The 17,996-nt window shown below is 39.3% G+C and overlaps 1 protein-coding gene across 1 annotated transcript; it reads right to left on the bottom strand.

Moving 5' to 3' along the window:
* Positions 1-319: 319 nt before the first annotated feature.
* Positions 320-16,703, bottom strand: LOC143859473 (P-loop containing nucleoside triphosphate hydrolases superfamily protein). The gene is made up of 7 exons (XM_077370169.1): positions 16,335-16,703; positions 15,674-15,775; positions 15,344-15,430; positions 10,607-10,700; positions 1,987-2,043; positions 1,791-1,870; positions 320-1,697 (listed from the first exon to the last, which is right to left on the bottom strand). The coding sequence occupies exons 1-7, from the start codon at positions 16,556-16,558 to the stop codon at positions 563-565; spliced, it is 1,779 nt and encodes a 592-aa protein (XP_077226284.1). The 5' UTR covers positions 16,559-16,703; the 3' UTR covers positions 320-562.
* Positions 16,704-17,996: the final 1,293 nt, after the last annotated feature.

Raw genomic sequence — 17,996 nt, 5'->3', positions numbered from 1 at the left:
TGGATCACCCAAACAATGTGGCCGCCACTGTATTTTAAGCCCACGGAGTAGATAAGTTATCTACTCCGGGAAGTAGGAACTCTTTTCTCATTTTAGAATGGACTTGGTTTAGCATTTTTAGAATTTCTCTTTTTGATCCACACGTGCATACATAGCAAACAAACCAGAAGCCCGGGAATCCAAGGAGACAAAACATAAGCATACACCAACCTTGTTTACCTACTCAATGCTCACAACCACAATTTTATAAACTATCTAAACACACACACTTCTCTTTTCCAATCCATTTAGGAGCATCCCGCACAAATTAAGATGCATCTTAAGTAAGCATACACCAACCATATTAACATTAATAAAGGATACAACATGATAGTATTAAAATATTTATCAGTATAAAAACAAGGCTTTCTTTGTAACCAACTTCCACACAAAACTTAAGCTGTACAAAAACCTTCTGTTAGGTGATAAAAGACCCATACCAGCAACAGCTACTAATATATAGTGGAAGTGTACTTACCCAGATTATCTTATTTCTTTTGGGGAGGCATCAAGCTGGCTGAACTCAAGAGGTTACAGGTCCTAAATTTACGGCCTTCTGAAACACTCTTACAACCGGCATACCATCAGCATCGTCGTTATCAACTCTCCAGGACCGGTCTTTCTTCCTTTGGGGTTTCTTGTGAAGCTTATGAGATGAAGCCTTTGCGGCCTTCTTATTAGCAGCAGCAACAGACTTATTTGTGCTATCAAACGACTCAAGTTCACTTAGCATGTGTTCAAGAACAGGATTGCTGGGACCGCATACAGCCTCATCATCAACAGAAGAGGAATCTGATTCGCAAGTACTTGCAAACCCATATCCATCTCCACCATTAACCTCCCCATCGACCCCTTCTAACATGCCTGGAGGCATTTCAAAATGGGGCAGTTTCCCATCAATGTAGTCTTTCAATAACTGGCGGGCGGCTCTGGTTTCATCTGGAAGACCACTCGAAGCAACATGCCCACGAGATGAGCAATAAGCTCTCAAAAGCTCCGAAGCAAAAGGGGCTCTAGACTGCGGTTCATAGGGCTTGGGTTTAGGTAAGGTGATGTTATAGACACCCTCAATGATGTGCCTTGGAACCCGGTTTGCGACAACTTGCACCGCCTCCCGGTGTTCGGTCATCCGATCGATGGGTAAAACTCCCGATGCAACCATTTCATATCTGGAGCTGGAAAAGGAAGGGAACACTAACCCAGGACAGTCGCAAAGAACCAGCTCATCGGATATTATCAGTGTTTGGAAATGCTTTGTCTTCCCTGGAGTTGAAGTAACCCCGGTTCGTTTCTCCCCCACCAATGCATTGATTGTTGAGCTCTTTCCAACATTAGGGTAACCGACAAACCCCACGACAACCTGCTTAGAAGCCGGACTCCCAGCGCTTCCATCTGGAGAATGAGGTGGCCCCACACTCTTGGGGTTCCAACCCCTCCTACTCCCAGCAATAGCCTCGGCTTCAGACTGCAAGCAAGCCAAAAGCTCATCCCTGCCATAAATTTTAGTATCGGCGTCAGAGAGGCCTGGTTCCGGCACTGTATTTTGCACTACCCAGGTGCTCCCCAACTTCTTGCCTTCCAGAGTTGCGGTAGCAGCTTTTGCCGACCAAAATACGAAGAGAATCCCATGAAGGCGAAAGTACTTCGCCCATTTCGCTCTGCGGGTGACAAGGTTTAAAATAAATTATCCTTTAAAATAAAATATTCAGTATATCAGCATAGATAGAGAAAAAAACAAAGCATGCTCTAACCTGATGGAGAACGGTAAAAGGTCTGCCTTGTTAACCAGCAGCAATGTTCTTTTGTGCTCATCAATCTCCCTAGCATATGCCTAATATTTCAACATGAAGGATTTCAACAGAATGAAGCCATCTTGTGATAATTAAAACGTAGAGAGTTCCAAGAGCAGCTTTTTCTATAAGAATATGGAAAGCAAAATAATTATACCTCAAGGTCAGGGCAGCGGTAGAACAATGGATCTCGTGCATCCACAACCATTACCAGCTAGGAAAAAATACAATGCCATCAGTATTGCTATGTGAATACACCATAAAAAACAAAACAAGATAAGAAGAACTTAAGCAGAGTCTGTGATCTGATTTCAAGATGAGAAAAACTAAGGTGTAAAAGCCATAGAGACTTGTGGAACATCCCTGTCATTGACAATAAATAAAATGTCAGCTTAGATTTGTTAGTTATATTAATTATCATGTAAAGGAAACCTCTATAGTAATCAACATCTATCTTCAGCTCCTAGCAAGCGAGATTTCCAGATGCAAGTCCTTTAGGGGCTGTTTGGATATGTGGATTTTAGAATCCAGGTTTGAGTTTGAAAGTGGTGTAAACTTCTGGATTTTACAATCCATATCCTGGACTTTAAGTAAGAAATCCAGGTTTTAGAAATCTATCCCTCATCCTGAGATTTCTAAAACCTGGAAACGGGACGATCTCCTACTCTCTCGCCCGACGGAAAGGGATAGAAATCAGAAAACGACGGACGGTCTCCTTCTTCTCTCGTCTCCCATCCATGATTTTGAGGAAATCCAAGATTCTAAAATCCGCATATCCAAACGGCCCCTTAAGGTGTGCACAGTTAGCAAACTAATGAGAGAGAGAGAGAGGAGCGTAATTTTAGGTTGTGTTCTTTAACAATTTTTGAGTCATTTTCTGTTTTTTTTTTTTTTTGGCTAAAAAAAAATGTGAATTAAGTTCTTTAACACTTTCGGCAACTCACCCACAGATGTATCCTGATTTCTAGGCTCAATTTTCTGGAGCGGATTTTTCTCGCTCTAGGGATTTAAATTAAATGGAATGATTTATCGGGTTTTGTCTCTTCATTCACTCCTCTCACCGTCTTTCTCTTCACGTTTCCCCTCTCCATCCTCTACAAATCTTTCCCTCAACTCAACCCTGCATTCCGATATTCTCATGCCCCTCTAGTGTGATCCTCCGTGGAAAACCCAACAAAGAAGACAAAATCAACTGGATACGTTATTACCATTTCCCTTCTTTTTAACCATTCATTCCGCATTCTACTGTTTCTCAAAACCCTAAAAATCCAGAAACACCCCTCTCACCAGAAAGCAAGAAGGTGTAGATGGAGGAAAGGGAAGAAAGAGTGGATAAGGGTTGTTGGAAAGGTTACTGAAACTAATGAAAGCCTTTCTTTCAGGAAGGTGGAGGATATGGAATTATTTAGTGAGGTTCTTTAATGTGAAAGGGTATATGGAAGTTGGTTCAAGAAGTTGTAGTTTAAAAGGACGTGTAAGGATTCTGTGGTTATGGGGTATTCAGTTGGGTAGAGGTTCTTGAAGATGCAAGAATGTGTAGTTGCGCAGTAGGTGGAAAGAATCGAGATGACTGGGCGGTTTTTTGGGTTCTTGAAAATAGCCAACTGATGCAAGAATCGATTGAGACAAGGGGCGGCTGGAAAACAAGAAGGGTGACATTAGATCAGTTGGTTGTGGTGGTATTTGTGGCGGTTTTGGAGGTTAAGTTGTAGAGGATGGGCTGTGGTTAACAGAAAGGTGCGGCTCAATATTGTGGGTATGTCGGATGAAAGAGAAAATGCAGGATCAGCTAGTAAGGAGGTGGGTTTGTGTGTACAACTTAGATACAGAAGGTACGGTGGTTTACGGTTAGAAGGAAGGACAGTTGGGGTGTGCAATCGATTAAGGATGAGGGACTGGTGTGGTTGATTCTGCAAGTATTAAACGACCAGACAGGGACTGGTTTAGGATGAGTTTGGGCGGAGGAAGGTGGCCGTTTGGAAGGTTGGGGTGATTTGGCATGGAATTTCGAAGCAGGAAAACTGCCTCTTGCTTATCGAGGATGGTCCTCCCGGTATTCAACAAGAAGAAAGGGTGACTTGTAGTTGTTTTGCAGTATCAAAATGACTGCAACTAATATGTATTTATAGACTTAGAAAAACCGACCTACCGTAATTCTTCCTAATCCTACTTTACTAATAAATGATTTCTATAAGAAAAGCAACATGAATCTAAGAAAAGCAACATGAATATACCTTACTAGTAAATTCTAAGTCTTGGTCGTTTGATTATCCACGTTTTTATTGCAGTTCTTCATCTCTTGGAAGAAGGCATCACCTCACCTCTATTGAAGAAGACAAATCTCTAGAAAGAAGAAAATTCCATCTCATTTTCTAGAAAGAAGCCCAGTCCCTTGTTGAGAAGTCCTCTAGAAGTGAAGCTTTTCTACTTGCAGAATTTTTCACAAAAACCTTTTGGAGTAAAGTAGAGGGCGAGCCTTGGCGCAACGGTAAGGTTGCTCCATTGTGACCTGGTGGTCACGGGTTCGAGTCACGGAAACAGCCTCTCTGCAAAGCAGGGGTAAGGCTACTGCGTACATCTAGCCCTCCCCAGATCCCGCAATGGCGGGAGCCTCATGCACTGGGCCGCCCTTTTTAACCTTTTAAGTCATCTTGGAAGAGGGCTCTTGAATTTCTGTAAGGCCCACCTGAGAGAGACTGAAGCTAGGAACGGGCTGAGAAAATAGTAACGAAGACCAAGCCAACAACTACTTGATGCCAACAACAACGACTTTAGAGTCAAATTCTTAGGGAAGAGGGCTTCCCAATCCATAGAGGATTCAATTGTTGGATCTTAAATAATCTTCCTCCCCCGAGACAGTATCGTTGACACGGAAGGGTTTGAACCATGGTTGCCAAAGCCGAGATGCGATGCGGGAAGTAGAAGCGAGGGCTTCGGAAAAGTGAAAAATACTGAAACAATAAGCACTAGCGAGCGATGGGGAAACTGAAGAGGAAGGGCGTGGAAATCTTCGTGGGAAATGAAAATGAGGTGCTAAGGAAGCGTGCACACAAGTTTTAGAGATTTATGCTCTTACATCTTTGGCTTTTTAGTCATTTAGGCTTACGGTTACTCTATTTCAGAACCACCCTTAGGATTTAGGATAAGCTTTTTGAAGATAACATGTTTTATTTGAAATTTAATGAGCACTTTTAAGTTTTAAATATAATCATTCCCAATAAAACCTCTTAATTAAGGAGAAGTATGATGAAAGCATGCTTATGATCAATCCGAGAAATAATTAGCTTTTGAAGGAATTTCTTCTGACCCTTCTAGAGAATTTCCAATAACTATGTTTTGAACGATTGGATTTTTACAATAAGTCCTAGAAAAAAACAGCTTCAATTCATAGGGAGATCACCCCCGGATCTTTGTGGAAAGTCGTATAGGAGGACTTCAGGGGCTAACTCAGGGTTCACGGGTTATTCCTGTAAAACCTTAGGAACTTAAAGGGGTATGTCTTGCAATTGAAGTAACCCAAACCATATCCAAGACAGATTGACGATTGGAAACAGTCTAACCAGCCAAGGCTACTCACTTTATATTAGTTGTTAAGAGAGCTCATCAAGGAACTCAAAATCAATCTTAATTTTCAAAAAAAAAAACGGAACTTAAAATCAATCTCAAGCAAACATTGACAATAACAATTCTCATCCAAGAAGCAAGATATAAATAGGCATAAATAAGTTTAAGGATCTTAATACAAAATACAAATTGATAATAAAAGAAATAAACAAACCTAGCGCCCAAACAACACCTATGTAGGGAATGAAGGTGTCAAGGGTGATGGATGGGTAGAGGTAAGAATCTAAAGGGGAGAGGCTAGTTAATAAGGGTAAAAAGAAATCAATATGGCAGTAGGAGGAAGGAAAATCTGATGTCGTTATGGAGCGTCCAACCATGGGCAGCAATGAAACCTAGGAGGAAGGAAAATATGTAGTAAAATGATGCACTCGGGGAGGGAGTCGACAAGAAACTATCTCGGGCAGCAAGCGACACAGCACGAGCAGTTGAGGATCAAGAAGGGGAAAGAAAAACGACAAGAGAAGATTGTTTTAGGACGATCAACCTCGAAAACGGGTCCTAACAGTCCCAAGGGAGAGGAGACTGTTTGAAGGTGGGAAAAAGAGTCTAGGGGATGTAGGAAAGTGGAGGTGGAGAGAACGGGGTAGGAGGCGAATAAAATGTTGAAAATACGGGCGACTGCAGTCAAGACTGCTCGAAACCACAGGGCATGACGCTTCAAAAGGAAGCAGATAATAAGTACGCTTCCCACTTACCAGCGCCATGACTCAAGAAATGAAGTGGATTTGCAAACGTCCTGACATGACCTCTTGACACCGCATTCATTATCTAACGTCTACTAAGCAAGCGGACCCCGAGATCCGACCCAGAGGCCAAAAATAGTTACTTTTCAAGTTGTTTGCAGTTCAAGTCACTTCAGATTCCCACTTCTCAGGTTTGATAAAGCAGGTGACAGCTAGACTTAGCTTAGTATATTCTTTCAATATGACTGGATTCATATAACGTGATTCTTTATTTTTAGTTATCTCTAAATATGAATTGTTTAATATGTTATGATATAACTACTTGAAATGCAATAAATGTGCGACTATTTCCTAACTTTGTGGAAAAGGATGCAAGAATGAAGAAAGCAAAGGTAATACCCAAGCATGTCATTCATGGGAGAAAAATTAGGAGATTATAAGGGTGGTGGTGGTGCCATCCTAGGACCAAAGGTCCAAATGGCCAATGCGAGAAGCGTGTACAGTCTTGCATTGGCAATGCATCTGAAGGGACAGGATCCCTGAGGACAAAAACGCGAGATCGTAATCCGAGACCATAACGCCACTACTTTGGACGGGGATAGTGAGTAGTCGTGCAGCAAGGTCACCGGAAGAAAGAAAGAAAAGAAATGATGAACAAAAAATAAATAAATAAATTTGGGGAAAGCCGGATGTACATGGGAATGAGCTGTCTCATTTCACTTGCATATCACACACAGCGCACTATCTGCATTTTATTTCAATTCCTGTCATACTTAGTGATATATGAGTTCTCTGTTTTTTATTATATCTTATCGCTTTTAGTTACTTGTTCTGGCTCATGGATTATATTATATGCCCTTTTATATTGTTATTTATACTCAGTGACTCGCTCGGTCGCTGAAGGACCCTGCTCTAATGCTGTATTTTCTCCACCTTCAGGAATTGCAGCGATAAAGGAAGGGGCTTTCGCAAATGAAGATAACATGGGATAATGAGGGGTGTGCTCGTTAAGTTATAGTTCGTTTGGTTGGGTCGATGACGTTCCGTTTGTTCTCGCTTTGTAGTGGGACTCACCAAGTACTATTCACAAGCACGGCCCACAAATGGGTCCCACCGCCAGCGGGTCCCACCTCACAACCACCACCATAAAATTTCATCTGTCATCGACTAAAACCGTTGAATTTAATTACCAAAATAGTGATTGTAATAAATCACCGACGAAACCGTTTGATCGTAATAAATAACCGACGAAACCGTTCGGTTTTAATATTAAAATAACAATCGAACGAAATTCGTTCGAATAAAAAATAATAAAATTTATAACAAAATAATATTAGTCTTTTATACTGTTCAAAAGCCTTCACTATTCAAATATGTATACATATACTATTCATTTATTTACAAATAAAATATGTTAATGACATCTCTCAAAATTTAATAAAGCTATCAGAATTTAGATATTATTCATGATACTGTTCACTCAAACTTTTCTTATAAATAGACACCAAGAGAAGAAGAAAAATACAGTGAGAAAAAGTAAAATAGAGAGGAGAGAGGAAAGAAGACAGAAAGAAGAGAGGGAACCGGCATCTCATTACACAGATCAATTGGCCTATGATTCATTATTATTCTTTCGATGGCAACTGGGCTAACACGGATCTAGTTACTAACTGATAAAGTAGTGACCTTAGTCTGGATCTGGATGAAATGAAACAAGAAAACAACCAAACGGGGGGATACCTTAGAAGCTAGCCCAATAGACCTTCAAAGCTCTAAAAAAGATCGATTGGCCCATGATTCATTATTATTCTTTCGATGGCAACTGGGCTAACACGGATCTACTTACTAACTGATAGAGTAGTGGCCTTAGTCTGGATGAAATGAAACAAGAAAACAACCAAATGAGGGGATACCTTAGAAGCTAGCCCAACATGCCTTCAAAGCTCTCAAAATACTCTTTCCCTCTCTTCTCTTCTTTCTTTCGTCCTTTCTTCTCTCTATTTTACTTTCTCCCACTCTATTTTTCTTCTTCTCTCGATGTCCATTTATAGGAAAAGTTTGAGTGAACAATATCATGAATAGTATCAAAATAGTGATAGCCTAATTAAATTAAATTCTGACAGATGTCGTTAACATATTTTATTTGTAAATAAATGAATAGTATATATATACATATTTGAATAGTGAAGGCTTTTGAATAGTATAAAAGACTAATATTATTTTATTATAACTTTTATTATTATTTTTATTCAAACAAATTTCGTCGATTGTTATTTTAATATTAAAACTGAACGGTTTCGTCGGTTATTTATTACGATCAAACGGTTTTCATTGGTGATTTATTTATTACGATCAAACGGTTTTCATTGGTGATTTATTACGATCAAACGGTTTCGTCGGTGATTTTTTACAATCACTATTTTGGTAATTAAATCCAACGGTTTTAGTCGGTGATAGCTGAAAATTTATGGTGGTGGTTGTGAAGTGGGTCCCGCTAGTGGGCCCTGCTTGTGAATAGTACTTCGTGGGTCTCACTGTGAATAGTTGTCCATATTTTGGAATCCGCACCCAAACAAGCAACCGGAAGAGGAGGGGGGAATAAGGAGAGTAAGTGTGACCAAGCTAGGCCTAAGTACTTAATTTGAGCTTAGTTTCATCTGTTGCCTCCAGAGCCGACTTGAGTGTCAAAGGGTACCCTAGAGTTCCCAAACTTCGGGTGGCTTTAAGCCTTTGTCTTTGAGCACAGGTCCCTCTCTCAGGATCATCTTGTAGACCTTATGAACCCCGGAGCTCTTGAAGGAAAGACCCGCTTGAGCACTCGATTGAATCTGGACCGCAACAGAGATGATCTTGTGAAGCATCTTGAAAGTAATGAGCTAAATCTAGAATTTGATCAAAGCCCCTTTATTTATGAGGGCAATGAGCCCCTTGATTTATTGGGGTAATGATTTGAAAGTCCGTTGCTTGATTAGAAAACTCGTGAGTTTCAATCTTTTTGTTGTGAATGGTCGTGAGTTTCAATCTTGAGATAAGTTGGCATCGTAATCTGTAGATCGACAAGAACAAGTATTGTAGTGTTGCAACCCAAAGATCAAATGAATTTGTAACATGATAAGCAATATACCGGCCTAGAGATCGATTGTATTGTTAAGAACATTTCCACTTTCTCTATCAAAGGGATCATCTATTTTCTCTTTTAGAATGGAAACCTTCTTTCCCTTTTTCACGGAGAGGGGTAGGGAAAATTTCTTCTCCTTTACTATTGGACAATAATCGAAGCCTTTCTAATGAGGCGGAGGTGAGGGCTGTTCATACCGGGGTTAAGCTCCTTGTTGGTGAGGATCTTAATAGAGTAATGATTGAAGGGAATTCCTTAAATGTCATTCGGTGGTTATCTGGTTCTCATACTCCCCCTTGGAGGTTTTCAGCCTTCTTTAACAAGCTAAATGATATTATTGGCTCGTCAAGCATGTCTTTCCGCCACGTCAGGAGATGAGCAAATGGGTAAGCGGACAGGATGGCTAAGGCTGGGGCTCAGAAAGAGGATTTTGGGATTTTCGACTTTATTCCCCCTGAATTGTTGTCCGGCTTTTTTATTTTGTTTTCTTTGTTGTATATTCTCGCTCTTTTCTCCTTGTATTCGACCATCTCGGTCTCTTTTAATGAAAATTGATCCATTTACCATTCAAAAAATAATAATAGAACCCTTTCTCAAGTTTTTCCAAACAAGAAGTCCTTTCTCCTAGATGATAAGAAGAGAAGCCTTATTCTCTAATTAGAAGGACAGCATGTTAATGCTAGTATCTATCATGGATTGTATCATAATATGCAGAAAAGATCCCAAATAGCGGGTCAATGCCTCAACAGGACACTGTGAAGGAAAAACATGCAGGCACAATCGTACACCTCACAACAACAACAACAAGAAAGACGGCAAGATTAAAAATGAGTAGTAGGGAATAAGGTATGCCTCAAAGGTAATGTTCAGTGTTGGGACTTACCAGACATAAAATAAGCAGTTCAGCATACAAATAAGCAATGGAGAAATAAGAGCATTTCAATAGAGATGTTTAGGATTCAGGAACACCAAATATGAATCACAAATTGTTTAATATGTATGTATAAATATAAGTGCATAAAATAACCATTTGTCCTGGACTTTACGCAATAAAGAATAAACATCACTAGAATTCAGATAGCCAAAGTATTCGTCAACTGTAGAAATGCAATTTCAGAAGAAAAGGGAGTTGCACCCTATGCTTTGATATTGATACCACACCCTTTATCTGAACTTCTCTCATTGGCTGCTGACAGCTTGTTGGGAAGTACACAAGTAAGAGAGAAGTCTCAAATAGATGGGTCAGAGTATCAAATAGAAGGGCATGAAAATCTACTTCCAGAAAAGAAAAGGCCGCCAACCTTCAAATGCAAGCAAAATCATTTATGGCACAGGAAAACAAAGAAAATTACCAGGTCACTTCGCTCAAGCACCCGCCAAAGCTGCCTCCAGATATCCAGATTCTTTTCGAAAGGAGTAAGGACAAGCTTCTCATTTTCCTCGAGTCTGAAGCAAGTAACTGCCTTAGATACTTACATGCCAAAGATGCTATAGCTATCAACTTATAAAACATAACATGTGCCATGACCATGAAAGGATTTCCACTTTGTTTTAATACTTCATTGAAATAATGCAAACAAGAAGTCTCATACATCCTTTAGAGATAATTAAATATCACAATAAAATATAAAATCTGAGTGAAGATATCTACAATACTAGCACAGTGACATTTTTTTATGGGCAAAAAAAAATGATAAGGTTTTTTAGAAGAGATATGAAACGCAAGTAATCTGTTCCTTTTTGGTAGACCCAGGCTCTTCTATCAATATCATGCCCCTACGCACTCTCAAAGAGCTGAATATCCTGTTACCTAAAACCGACTAAGGTCACTATTCCAGGGTATAATGTAACATCTCAAATGCACGACTTGTCATACCAAAATCTTACCCGATCTCCAGCACGAACTCTGAAGTTGATCACCACTTGTCATACTAAAATCTTACCCGATCTCTAACACGATCTCTGAACCTTGTTCTGGCCTTGAATACATGTAAATATCACAAGATATCGTGCCACACTGTTATATTCAGGCCGATAAAAATGATCCCTTGACGCTCAATGCCTCAATGCTAACCCATATTTACTGACAATTACTTTTGACCATAATTGCATCTCCTCCTCCCCAAACCTCCACAATCATTTACTAAGGAACGCCTGATTCACTTCCTTTATCTTTCTGATTCCTAACCCTCCTGCCTTAACGAGGTTTACAGACCTCCCATCTGACAAGAGGAGAGATACTTTACCATACAATTAAAGTATATAGGTTGCTTATTAGTTACTCTTAAGGTAAAAAAATTTATCAACAGAAACAGAACAAGAGGAGAGATACTTTATATGTTCAACAACCTTTAATAAATGTAGCAAATCCTACATTTGTCAAACAGAACAACATATGTATGGTGAAATTAAAAAAAAAAAGAACAATATATCTATGGTATAGATAGGGGATTGAACACCCAACTTTTGATAAGGACACACTTCGTCATTTTCTGATAGGATACAAAATTGATGGTACCATTTCAGAACCGGTCACCTGCCCCCTCCCCGGATGCTCTATTCTTTTCTCATGATATCAGGCATAACAGAATTTAGGTAATGAGATTCAGGCAGGTGAAACCCTGACACGAAGGAACACTTCTCCTACGTCAACAACAAAAAGTAGAGCATAAGCAAGGGGCTGTTTGGAGCCTTCATAAATCCTAAAGAGTTCATGGGAAAGCATATCAATAGACCTCATCTCAGCATTGTAAAAAGTTGGCTTGGATCCATCATGGCCATGGTGGAACGATTCTCCTAGGATGACACCTTCATTGTAGCACCAATCAGTTTCAAACTAATGCAGAAAGGTTCTTCTTGTCAAGGACATCCTGTATTGGGAGATCATGGAAAACATCATGAGAGGGCTGTTCAAGATATGTGTGTTCAAGCTCCTCAATTCAGAGTGCAATTCTATACAAGCCTCCACCAAGGGATATATATATACAGACTGTATCAACAATATAATTGAAGAATTCTTTTGGCCATCTTCTAATTGTGACCCAGATCCGCTACATATTTTAGATGCAATCAAGCATAACCGCTTTGAAATGGCCAACAAACCCTCATATTCGAGATGAACCCAGAAATTATTAGCTCACCAAAGATCAACAAGAGCGAGCTAACTGCCAAGACATACCTTGACAAGACTGTGGAGTATGTCAAGTACTAGATACCAAGAGGCAGCTTGTTGAGTACAAGGAGACTTGTGATGGTAACAACTACAACCACACAGTTCATGTACCATTGATAAACAACTGTCAAGATCCCTCTCAATCATGAAAAAGGGACAAGCGTTCATTGGTCGGGTGTCCACCACCCATGCTACCCTTGCAGGTGGTTGTCACTCTACCCTCCTGCACCAGTGTACAGCCTGCTTGAAAAGCCTCCTGCATCATTAGTATTTTAACCTCCAATTGATTTTCAAAGCGCTCTTTCCCATCTTCTATTCTTTCTTTTTAGTTTTCTAGCAAGTTCGTTATGCAATTCAACATGCATAAGCAGGCCTACATACCTGTCACTATCCTCATCTAAATCATCATCAAATGCAGACTATTTCGGTAGCCTTTTCCTTCTAACAGGAACAGACTCACCAAGACTACCTTCATCAATATTTCTCAAGCTACCAGAAGTACTAGGCTCTTTGTCATCTTCATCAAACAAGAGAAGCCCACCATTGCTCCTTGAGATAAGAGGTAAGGGCTATGTTGCTCAATCAAAAGAGGAAATTTTTTAACAGATACGCAGTAGAACTATCTTAAAACCGAAAAACTATTCATGTTCGAAATAATAACCTTGACCAAGACTCAAACCAATCCCTTACCTACGACTGCCCAAGGAAGCTCATCCTATCCCATCAAACTTCCCCGATCGTAAACCTTTTTTTTAAAGGGCCCCCAATCTTAAAGCTTAGCCCCTACCTTAGATTCAAGCCTTACAAACCTTTGCATCCTTAAGACCTGAATTCATACCATATCATCCGTAAAACCCTAGATTTGTTATACATCGTAATAGAATTAAAGCATGTTAAAGTGGAGGAAGAAACTATAGACCACCTGCTGGTTCACTGCATGGTATCGAGAGACGTATGGGCTGAGCATTTTGGCTGGTTTGGAATCAGTTGGATACAACCAAAAACGGTTAAGAAGGTGATAGAGAGTTGGCATTGTAAACATCTACGAAGTTTGGGGCAACTCATTTAGAATATGAAACCCTTCAGCAAAAACAGTTGCAGTGAAGAGCAAGGCATCATTAATTAATTGATTCAAGTGCACAAAAAGGCTAAAGGTTAGTTGAGAGAGAGAGAGAGAGTTGAATGAAGTGAACACCACCTCCCCGAACATTATTAAACTGAATTTCGGCAGTTGCCCTCCTAGCAACCCCCGGTCAGCAGTTGTAGGGAGAGTTTTTAGAGATGAGAGTTGTATTCTTCTTTCCTAGGCCGTACGGACTCAGCAAGGCCGGAAGTGAGAGCATTACTAAGATATTTGCAGTTGTTCAAACCAGAATTAAGAGTCAAGCTTTTGATTGAAAGAGACTCACCAAACGTGAACTCTTGGTTAGAGGAAACGATGAAGATCTATAGAGGCTTGGCCAATTTATAAATGAGATATATACGACAAAATAAGTCATAGAAGATGGGTGCAACCATATTCCTAGAAGTACAAATAAAACAGCCGAAAAGTTCAGCTGACAAGTTAGCTAAGGCAGGAGAAAGGATGGAATTGTATTGTCAGTAGGTGTTGCCAATTGATGTAAATTTGCAATTTTTTTCCTAGTTGCTTCGTTTAATAAGGTATTTTTTCAGACAATCTCATGTCAGAAGGGATGATTTCTTGATTCTAAGAGAGATTTCTCACATTCGACGCGAAGTAAAATTTAGGCTGACAATAGCATGGGCAAAGTCAATCCCATCTTTCTCGTTTATGTCAGCCCATTATTGATGGTGTGGGTGGAAGGAGATTTGTGATAGCTCATATCAGTGTCGTAAGATTGTGCAGGAATGGGATACTCCTGCCCCAAACTTACTAAAAATGAACTTTGATGGATCTAGCATGGGAAATCCAAGACCTTCTGGAATTGGGGGAGTTCTTTGAGATGAAAATGGATCAGTGAGATGGGCATTTGCGGGACTAGTAGGGGTAGCGGATTCAAGTGAAGCAGAAGTGCGAGCCACCCATCAAGGAATTAAGCTTGTTGAGAATGAAGACTTGGATAAAAAGACAGTGGAAGGGGACTCTCTCAATGTGATTAAGATGGCTTAGAGGTTCCCACCCTTATCCGTGGAAATTTGCCAAATACTTCAAAGAGATTCAAGATAGGGTGGGTGAATCTCATCCATCCTTCATGCATGTACGCAAATGGTGAGGTCGATACGTTAGCCAGGAAGGCGTTTCAAGGGAGGTTTTGGAAATATTTGATTTTCTTCCTCCTTGATTTTTTTAATTTCTAGCTTAGCTTTGGGGGGCCTCTATTGCATCTTATTGTGTTGTTTCTATATATTGCTTGTATTCACCATCTCGGTCTTCTTTTTCTATTAATGAAATCTTCTACCATTCAAAAATAAAAGTAAAATTTAGGCTGACAAAATATCAAACATGGTCTTGAATATTTCTATAATGATGACACGGCCTTACATTACATGCCATGTGATGTTACTTCTATCAATGTCCCGCTTTCTCCGATCTTTCTTGAATCTAGTCAAAAGCTATTTCCAAAGAAAAATAAAAAGAGAAGCAACAAGACAGTCCTGTTATTTTTATCTTCTTTGGTTGGCTGTTGATAGTTTGTTGTGAATTGTAAAATCCTATTGAATTATATAAATGAACGTGACTACCAAATTTATTTATTTTTTTGAAATGGCAATATATTAATAGAAAAGGAGGGTCGAGAAGGACCTCAAGGGAACAAGAAAGAAATAAAAGAACAAGACCTACAAGAAATCAAGGAGCCAAGGAGGAAGGAAGTCAAACCAAACTAAGAGTGGATAGCATCTCCGTATTTCTAAACAAAACTATGTATTGTTCCAAATCATCAAATTCAAACCTGACCTTGCAAGATTTCTACGCCACGCTAAGAAAGCCCGCCTTTCATTAGCATCAAGTTCTTCCACGGACATCTTGGAATTCCAAGGCGGCCTGAAAGTATAACATTACAATAACATTATTTATAAGCAGATATAACATAACAGCGGGGGACAAAAAATTAGAAAAAGAGAGAGAGAGAGAGAGAGAGAGAGAGAGAGAGGGGGGGGGGGGGGGGGAGGGATAGGCCAAAAATGCATTCACGGGAAGCAGTTGCTGAGATTGTAAGAAGGCATGTTATTGATAGTACATAAAGAAATGAGAACAACATTTTCTTGTCAAAGAAAAACTACATGCCTGCGAGGAACTCGAAGACTACTTGCGTGCAATGCCTCCTCGTTTTTCTGTTGCTCTCTCTTTTCCTCGGGCGTCATACGACTTAATTCAGAGCTTGTATCTCTGCTCCAAACAAGAACAATTGAATTAGAACGAAGCAAGAAACCAGAACAGAATATCTATTGACAAATGGAATTGATTCACAGTGGGCATTTCGTCACCTCTGAATCTATTTTTTATTAACTTATCTGCCCACAATATTACACATCAAATCTACACAATTTATTTGATCCAGGTTTGAATGAAAGATGAGAGTGATTGATGTCATTTATTTAGTTTTTCATTTATCTATGACTTTATATTCCATTATATTGTTATTATAGAGCCTAGATGTAGGGCGTGTCCATGTCACCTATGGCCCACCACCTCCTCACCACTCCCCTTACTTTGCCATGACCATGATTTCCATTTTGACCTTTACCCAAGTTTTGAGGTATCAAATCTTGTTCATCTGTCTTGATTTTGGTATCATTAGAAAGGTTTTTCGATTACCTATATAACAAGCCCAATATCAAGTAATCTGGAAGTGATTTGAGAAAGTAAAACACGTATGGAAATTAGATTTTGATGTAATTTAGGGTTTTCTTATAATAGTGAGATAGTAAGAAGAAGAAAAACTTACAGGTTGATGAGGAGATTAGGACGGGGATTGTCGAGGGAGTAGACGCGATCGGCCTCTTCAGCCTGCTCGATTACGGCTTCGATGTCTCCGATTTCGGTGACGGATTCAAGGATTCGTCTCTGCCTATTGAAGAAACGACCTTTTTCCTTTGATTCTTGAACCATATGATTGTGATGCCTCACCAACGCTCTTCCAACACCACCTGATTCTTCCCTCTTCCCCATGCCGATTATCCTAACCCTAAACTCAACACAAAACCCTAAAATTCCCAATCTCTTTCTATCTCCCTCTTCAAACTTTCAGGGGCGTCAGGCGTGGGAGGTGATTTTGATTTTTGCTACTCACTCAGCTTTAGGCCTCGGCCTCTATTTATTGGAGTACGTTTATATAACACGTAACGCAGTCAGCGCGTGCTAACCTGACTACGTCTATGACCTAAATAGGAATGAGTATAGGGTTGGGATGATCCTGTGAAGCTGATTTTTTTGTGGACACCCTATCTACGCTACGGCCAACAAATGAATGGTTTGGATCACCCAAACAATATGCCTTCCACTGTATTTTAAGCTAGTGTGTAGATAACTTATCTTTGTGTATAGAAACCGTTTTCTCTTTTTTATTTTCTATGAAATTTCTTTTGTTAAAATTGGAAAATTTTCCTTTTTAAGGAGCAAATCTACTCGGGCTTAGAATTTTCTATGGAATATTTTTTTCCCCAGATCTAAACACCCGTCAAGGCCGTATTTGAATTGCAAGAAAATATCGGAAAAGTGATCCTACTCGGTCAGTGGAAGCCCACATTGTTTGGGTGATCCAAACCATTCATTTAAAAGGCTCTTAACTAGATAGGGTGTCCGCAAAAAATAAGATCCATAGGATCATCCCAACCCATCCAAAAGTAGAGAGAAAAAATGAGGAAAACTTTTTCCTAGCAATATTTTTTTAAATTTTGCATAATTTAATTTTAGGGATATGATTTAAATTGAAAATCATTGTAAATAAAACTTGAACATGGTTCAAATTTTTTCCTACCTAAGGTCATGTTTGAAATGCAGGAAAAAAATTTCTTGAGGAAAAAATTTTTTCCTTATAATATTCTTTTAAAATGTTTTTTTTAAAACATTGTTAAGATCGTGTTTTTCTCTTGATCCAAACAACCCCTTAAGAAGCCCTGTCTGGATTGCTGGAAAACATTTCTTGAGAAAAACTTTTTCTTAAGATTTTTTTTAAAATATTCTCAGTTTTGAAGGAAATGATAAATTTTAGGGATATCACTGTAAAGATCCCCTGCAAACAAAAGGGGGCAAAGGGCGCACCTATTGGTCAAATTCCATTAATGACAGTTGTGATCTTAATTTTCTGTGCCATCTTAAATGGAATTTGACCAATGGGTGCGCACATGAGTCTAGTATTCCCTCATTATAAATCAAAGATCATAGTAGATAAAGCATGAACTCCCTAATTCAAATTACTTTTTTCATGTGTACTAAAACAATGAAAAGCACTAAATTTCAAAAAAAATTTCTTTTCCACCTTTTTTTTGATAAAATTGATGTGATCCGAGTGTTAGAACAAGCTTAGAATCTATATTCTAGACGACACAATCATCTCTCAAGACAGTATAATAAATTGAGTTCCAACTTTTTTTTGGAGAATCATCAC

The sequence above is a fragment of the Tasmannia lanceolata genome, unplaced genomic scaffold (genome assembly GCF_043159265.1).
Source record: "Tasmannia lanceolata isolate RefF3 unplaced genomic scaffold, GAP_Taslan_0.1 ptg000029l, whole genome shotgun sequence".
NCBI classification, from domain to species: domain Eukaryota; kingdom Viridiplantae; phylum Streptophyta; class Magnoliopsida; order Canellales; family Winteraceae; genus Tasmannia; species Tasmannia lanceolata.
The sequence above is the reverse complement of the archived record's forward strand: the minus strand, read 5'-3'. Positions and strand labels throughout refer to the sequence as shown.

Excerpts from the sequence above, each read along its gene's own strand:
- LOC143859473 (XM_077370169.1), bottom strand. The coding sequence starts at position 16,558 with ATGGGGAAGAGGGAAGAATCAGGTGGTGTTGGAAGAGCGTTGGTGAGG. Across the intron at positions 15,431-15,673 it reads AGTCTTCGAGTTCCTCGCAG|GCCGCCTTGGAATTCCAAGA; the intron begins GCATGTAGTTTT and ends TTATACTTTCAG. Across the intron at positions 2,044-10,606 it reads TGCTTGAGCGAAGTGACCTG|CTGGTAATGGTTGTGGATGC; the intron begins GTAATTTTCTTT and ends ATTTTTTCCTAG.